Source organism: Phaseolus vulgaris, chromosome 11, assembly GCF_051622355.1.
Source record: "Phaseolus vulgaris cultivar YP4 chromosome 11, ASM5162235v1, whole genome shotgun sequence".
Classification (NCBI taxonomy): domain Eukaryota; kingdom Viridiplantae; phylum Streptophyta; class Magnoliopsida; order Fabales; family Fabaceae; genus Phaseolus; species Phaseolus vulgaris.
The window spans coordinates 41,743,659-41,751,151 of NC_143508.1; the positions used below are offsets into that span (position 1 = coordinate 41,743,659).

The 7,493-nt window shown below is 29.6% G+C and overlaps 1 protein-coding gene across 1 annotated transcript; it reads left to right on the forward strand.

Moving 5' to 3' along the window:
• Window positions 1-3,030: 3,030 nt before the first annotated feature.
• LOC137824815 (NAC transcription factor 56) lies at window positions 3,031-5,533 on the forward strand. Its single transcript, XM_068630495.1, has 3 exons — window positions 3,031-3,446; window positions 3,783-4,084; window positions 4,451-5,533. Exons 1-3 carry the CDS (start codon window positions 3,257-3,259, stop codon window positions 5,027-5,029), a joined length of 1,071 nt encoding a protein of 356 aa, XP_068486596.1. The 5' UTR covers window positions 3,031-3,256; the 3' UTR covers window positions 5,030-5,533.
• Window positions 5,534-7,493: the final 1,960 nt, after the last annotated feature.

The following is a 7,493-nucleotide window of genomic DNA, read 5'->3' on the forward strand; positions in this document are numbered from 1 at the left end:
GTATCATATATATATATATATATATATTTTATTTTATTTTATTTTATTTTATTTTATTTTTATTCTTCCCTTCACAATTAACCGTGCATTATTTTTTTTTTTCTGAAAATAGATAACCGTGAACAGTTTCAAGCCTTTAGAAACTTATTCAATAGAACAAAAGAAATAGATATACATCCTTTAAAATATGAACACAAACATTAAATAATTCAACAGCCAAAATACTAATAAATTCTCAATATAGTACATGATTCAATTTAATATTTAATTGGAAATTATTATGTTCAAACTATTTGATGTTTTATCTGAAACATATAATTAAAAGACAAAAATTTATAATATATTAATTTCTTACATTAATTGCTATATATCTTCTAACTAACTATTTCATTGTAAAAATAGCCAACTAATATATAGTTTTATTTTCACTATTTCTCTACTTGCACTTAATAACTAAAATTTAAAATAAACTCATATTCATATATATATATATATATATATATATATTTATTTATATTGCCTAAGTTTAATTATCTTTCAAAGAATTTTGATTCCAAATTTTTGTTACATATATATAATAAATTAATATAAATAAAAATAATTTTCATATTGTTTTTACTGAATTTGGTAGTGAGACTTATGAGGCATTATTCCGGATTATTGAGGATTAAAAACTTTTTTTCTTAAATATTTGTTTTAGTATATCTAACAATTTCACGTCATTTAAAACTACGTCAACAATATTTTAAATATATCTTTCTCTTTTAAAATAAAAGCTTTAATGTTAGTCATTATTATACAACTTGACATTTTAGTTATATTGACACTTCAAGTAACAACAATTATTTATCATCACATGAAAAAAAATACTATTAAAAAATACAAAAATATGGGAGCCTAGACCAAAACACATATATTAACAAAAACGATACTTAGGTAGACTATATCTATTCATAAAGAATTCTAAGAGCAGACTAGATGGTAGCCTATTATACCAATGAAAAGATTCTCTGTAATAAATTCTAAATTAGCCAACTTATTAGCACACGCATTTTTTTCTCGAAAAATATATCTTTCTCTTTTAATCTATCAAAATATTTTTAAGAATAAAACTTTCACGAACTCTTTGAAACATTTATTTTAAGTATATTTATATAGTTTATATCTCAAAAACATATGCATAAAACAGTTTTCAAATCTAAAATAATATTTTCTAAAAATTCGTCAATATACATGTCTATATCAACAATATGATATACTGTTGAATTAGTATTCGCATAAGTGGGGGTTCACACAAGATGAAGAAAAAAGAAAAGAAGAAAAAAAAGGGAAGGTTCAGTGAATGGTACGTGGGGCCATTGATTTAGCAACTGCCATAGTAAATTTTCTTAATCCATTGGTTGATGTTACTATTGGTGGTGTAATTTGGCCAACAAAAGCAGAAAGTGTGAAAAACCTTTGTCCCCACACTTATCTTTCTCTCAATCTATACACTTTTTTGTTTTCGTTTCATCACATAAAACAAATTCAAATTAATATCAATCACCATCGAACTTGGATATCTAGAGTTACTTTTCAACAGCACCACATCCTCACCATTCATTTTTTTCTTATATTCTAATTTTCATTTTAAAAAATTGTACTTAATAAATAAATCGTGTGGCTGCGCCATCAACTACACACTCTACCATTTATTTTGGAAACTGTAGGGGCTTCCGTCTTCACATCACCATCATGTTTTCATCAAGATTCTCTACAGTTCTAACGCCTCGCTGCAGTTCGTAATTTCACCGTTAATTAAGATTAATCTTCGTTTATCAGATTTTCTTGTTAAACAATTAAACGTGTTTTTACGGTGGAGATTGATCACGGTTTTGGTAAAATGTAAACAGTTTCACAGTCAATCATATTTATTAGCAAGAAAATAAGAATAGAAAATGAAATTGTTGCTGTGGTCCCATTCACGTGTCGAGATTACATGGTTCGGAATCTTACGTGTCGCTCTCTCAACGGCCGAACTTCCTGTTCGTGTATCCCTCTGTTATTCCACCCAATTCCAACTCTTTCTTTTGCAACCACCCAAGTCCGTAACTTTTTTTTTGCTTTTCAAGAACAGGTCAATAACTTAAATCCTACCATATTAATAATATAATAATTCCTTATTTCATGAATTGATATTTTTTATTATATAAATATATTTATTAAAATTTATTGTTGAATTATTTTTTTTATTGTACAAATATATTTACAGAGAGTATATATATTTAATTGAATTATTTGCTTATAAATTGACTTGAAAATAGATAGGTTGGTGGTAATCTAAAACAATTTTATACAAAATCATCTAATCATCATATATAATTTTTAAGATAACTTTATAAAATTAATACATTTCAATACCGTGATATGTGGTTAAATAATTGTGAACAACTATTTTGCACTTATTAATGCATACCTTTTTTTTCTACAATAATTTTATATTAACTACTTTAAAATTTATATTTATTATAATTGTTTACCAAAGCCTATAAACTATAGTACAATGTAACTTTATTTACATTTACAAATGGTTTCGTATTTAATTAGTTAAATGCAAACAATATATCAAGTTAAGCTCTTAATGTTTTAACTTCTAACAGGTATTTTTATTTGTTCTCTCAAAACACGATATTTTTTTAATTTTATATATAGTTTAATGTGATTCTTTTTTCACAAAAAAATATTTAGTTTATTTCTTTTTATCAATTCTCTTAAGATTTTCTTTTCATGCACAACATTTAAATCCAAAATAATGTTTAAAAATAAATCAAGCATATCCACCTAAGATAACAGTCCTCTAGTGATTAAATTTATATCTAAACATGTCATAAATATTTATTAGTAAACTCTCAAAACTGTTTGTTTTAATAAACTACTATATTCTCTCAATTTCATCAATCAGATTCTACCTCAAACACTGTGAAAAGACCCACATGCCCCTCCCGATGAGTCATGGAATCATTCACATACCCACATGCATGTATTAAGTGCAACATTGGAGGTGTTCGTAGGCGAACATTTCCATTTCCCACAGCCACATAAGATCATGGCCTTTGCCTTGACTTTGGATGGTAAATAAAGTTACATACATATCATCATCATCATCATCGAGTGAAAGATGTATGTTCTCTTCTTGTGTGAAGCCAAACCCACAAAAACAACAACAAGCACAACCATTGGAACCCAACACAGTGCTGAACAACCTCGGTAAATTACCATGGACAGCACCGAAGACTCATCCACCAGTTCACAACACCAACCGAACCTCCCACCCGGGTTTCGGTTCCACCCCACAGACGAAGAGCTCGTGGTTCACTACCTCAAGAAGAAAGTTGATTCTGTTCCTCTCCCTGTTTCAATCATCGCTGATGTTGATCTCTACAAGTTTGATCCATGGGAATTACCAGGTTTCTCTCCAATTTTACCCTTATGAATAATATCTTGCAAATTGCAATCTTTAAACTCTATTTATTGCTCATGATTTTGGAGGTTTACACTCATCATCAACCGTAATTTCTGCATAATTTTTCATATTATATTAAGATTTTAGATTTTAATGTATTGAACTGCATGATCCACACTTTTTGATTTTTATCTGGGTCTGACTGTATAGTGCTATTCGTATAGCTGACCTCACCAAGTGAAAGAAGAATATCTTTTGTATTAAAATTGAAGTTTAAGATGATAAATGAAATGGGTATTTAGTTATTCCTCATTTTTTTGGTTTGCATTTGGTTATGCAGCTAAGGCATCGTTTGGGGAGGAAGAGTGGTACTTCTTCAGTCCAAGAGATAGGAAGTACCCAAATGGCGCGAGGCCAAACAGGGCTGCAACTTCAGGGTACTGGAAGGCCACTGGGACAGATAAGCCCATATGCAGTGGAATTCAAAAGGTTGGGGTGAAGAAATCTTTGGTTTTCTATGGAGGGAAGCCACCAAAAGGGGTAAAAACCGATTGGATCATGCATGAGTATCGTCTCGCTGAAACCAAGCCTAACAACAGGCCTCCTGGGTGTGACTTGGGCCACAAGAAAAACTCCCTAAGGGTAAACCTTCTTTTCATTTTAAAGCTAGCTTTGTTCTGCTTCACTTTTGAGCACATCATGCACATCACTTTTTCTCCCACTAGAGCCTCTCCTCATTCACCAATTCTTTCACAGTATACTACCATCTAAAAGTTAGGATATATTAAAATAACAATAAAACCTATCCTTCTGCTTTGGGCACATTGTTGAAGCATATCACACTTTCTTCTAAATTGGCTCTTTTTTTTCACTTTGTGTTTCTTTATTTCTTTCTGGGTGAAGTGTCCTATAATATTTTATAAGAAAGAAATATGCGTAATAACATGGGTTAAATTTTCAGTGATAAAACTATTTAATATTTAACATGAATTGTGCATGGATTTGTAGCTGGATGATTGGGTGTTGTGCCGGATCTACAAGAAGGGCAACACACAAAGGTCACCTATGGACCATGAGAGGGATGATTCCATGGATGACATGATTGGAGAAGTACCTCCTTCCATCAACGTGGGCCACATGAATGCGAGATTTCACCTTTCAAAGATGTCTACGAACTACAGTGGTGCATTGTTGGAAAATGACAGAAACACGTTAGAAGGGGTGGTTATAGGCAATGGTGTGAATGGGATCAGCACTACTACAAGTGCCATGCCATCTCAGTTTGGCACTTCAAACTCCAAGGCAGTTCACCTTCCTTTTGCCCTTTCAAACAACACTTCAGCCTCCAAAAGAACACTCTCAACACTGTATAACTGGAATGATGATAGTGATGAGAAGCACTTCAATTTGGACTGTAATGGGAATGTGAGTGTTGTGAGGACTGAAGACAACAATGCTACTCCTGGCTCCTTTGCTACTCTGCTTAACCAGCTACCACAAACACCTTCATTGCCTCAAATAGGGTCTATGGGAGATGGGTTACTTAGGACACAATATCAAATACAAGGAACTAATTGGTATGGTTAACTCCACTTTGGGATATGATATGATAATTATAATGCACAAGGGGGAACTGAACTAAGGTGTGCCAAGGAATCCTCAATTGTGCTAGATTGCAAAGATTTTTAAAGGGTTATTGAGGTTGTGGTTTAATTGTCTTAGGAAAATGGAAGCACGTTAGAGTACTCTAATCAATGTTTTTCTTCAACTATTTGCAGGTAGCTCCAGGTAATTAATATCACATGAGGTGAGGAGTGAGCCACATGGTACTTAGTTTTATATATAGATTGATATAGAATGATAGGATAGAGATATAGAGATAGATATTGAGACATAATTGCTTGTTTTATATTGGTGTGTAAAGAAACAAAATGAGGGTGCTCTTTGTGTACAAAATTTCAAGAGGGTAAGAAAAAAGAGTTAACCATTTATATATATTTATATATACACTTTGCTCTAAGATACAAACTGAAGAATGTAGAACATATACTTCAGAATGAAATATATTGATGCAAGATATTGATACTGTTATCTGTTGTTTAATTTGTGTATCTATATCTAGTTCAATCTTGATGTTTATCTAATTTTTATCTGCTTATTATCACTAATTACATTGTTAAGCGAACACAAGTGAAAGAGATTTAGTGTGACGTGTTTGCATGTAACCTAGGTAACCTAGATGGCTGTTGATTAGCATTGTAAATATCTCTATCATTTGGCCTGAATGATTTTGGTATCTAAAGCAGGTTAGGTAGAATGTGTATCCACACACAAACAAACAAAAAAGTATGCAATATTAATTTGTTTGTTAATGAACATTAAATTTCAGTGCTTCTGTCTTCTTGTATGATATAGGGGCCCGTCTTGTACCAAACAAATAATGTGTGCAACTGCAATCTTCTGTTTGAGACTTTTTAGATTGATACCGCAGTTATGAAAGAAGGGTTCTGATTTTTGTCCCAGATGATCACACTCTTTGAAAACGAAATGTTTGTCATCACTTGTATTCTATTTCATGATATTAACCTTTTTCTATATATGATTTTCTAGTTGGTAAAAGTAGTATATCATAGTAATAAAAAAAGGGTCAGGAAGATTTATAAGTTATTGTGACAATAACTATGCTATTTCCTATTTATTTAATACTTCATGATGCTATTATTGGTGGATCACATGTCATCCATGCTTATGAGATCTTAATTAAGTCGATAATGTTGATGCATATTCTCAAATTTAATTTTTTTTATATTCTTAATGTTACTAAGGATTCGTTGCATTGTGATGCTATGATTACACGTGATCAATAATATAAATTATTTTTTATGCTCTATAGTTCTAATTTTTTAATGTTAATAATAGAAATAATAATACATGTAATAATAATAGTAAAAGATATCTAACAGAAAGTTTTATTTTCTTTTAATGTTTCGTTTTAAAAATTATGTTAATTTGTTACTTCATTAATTTATTGACTTTTCATGTTTTAATTTATTTGCCGAATAGAAGTGTTTTAAAGATAAAAATGAAAACACGAATTCAAATATTATATGCTAAGAGTTTAAAGGAAGCAAAATTTTGAAAAATAAATTAAAAACAAACATTATATATATATATATATATATATATATATATTATATATATATAGACACACACACACGCAGTTGATTTCTCTATTTAAGGTTAATATACAAATCAACATAAATTTTTCCTAATATTTAAAGATAATTTACTTTTAATCAATATTTTTTTTAAAGTTAGATAAAATAAATTTAAAACGTTGTAAGAAATAAATATTTAAAAGTGGTTGAAAATGTGAAAAGTTAAGAAACATACAAATGAAATAAAGGAAAACTTAATAAGAGAAAATTAAATTAAAAGAGGTTTCAAAATAAAAATTTAGAAGAAACGCAACAAATGGAACAACAATAGTGTATCACACACACTTACGGTAAAATTATATGTTTCTCATAACAAATTGGTGACGTTGACTTTACAGTTACAGAAGCTAAAAACTAATATACACACATATGAATCGGGAAATGAGGGTAATAAAGAATTAAAGATAATATATATATATATATATATATATATATATATATATATTCTCGCCCTCGCATCTTAAACACTATATAACAACATTTTTCTCTGATTAAGTGTCTCGAAAGCATTCTAAAATTATAGAAAAATGTTCTTGATATGTTATAAGACAATGTAAAATCCTATCAGAAAAGTTATTGTTGAAGATTGTATCATATCTTTAAAGAAATATTTCAAATTGGATTTCCAGAATGTAAAACTCAAAATAAAAATGTTTAAGCGTTTAAGAGAAGAAATAGTTTATAGAAATTTTTCTACTGTACGAATTATTTTTTGTAATTTTTTACGTGGACTTTTAGTATTCGAGTGGATTTTTTTGTAAAGAATTTAAAACCAGTTAGTATGGTGATAATAGTTTATTCAACATAAAAACTAACAATTGTTAAATGAATAG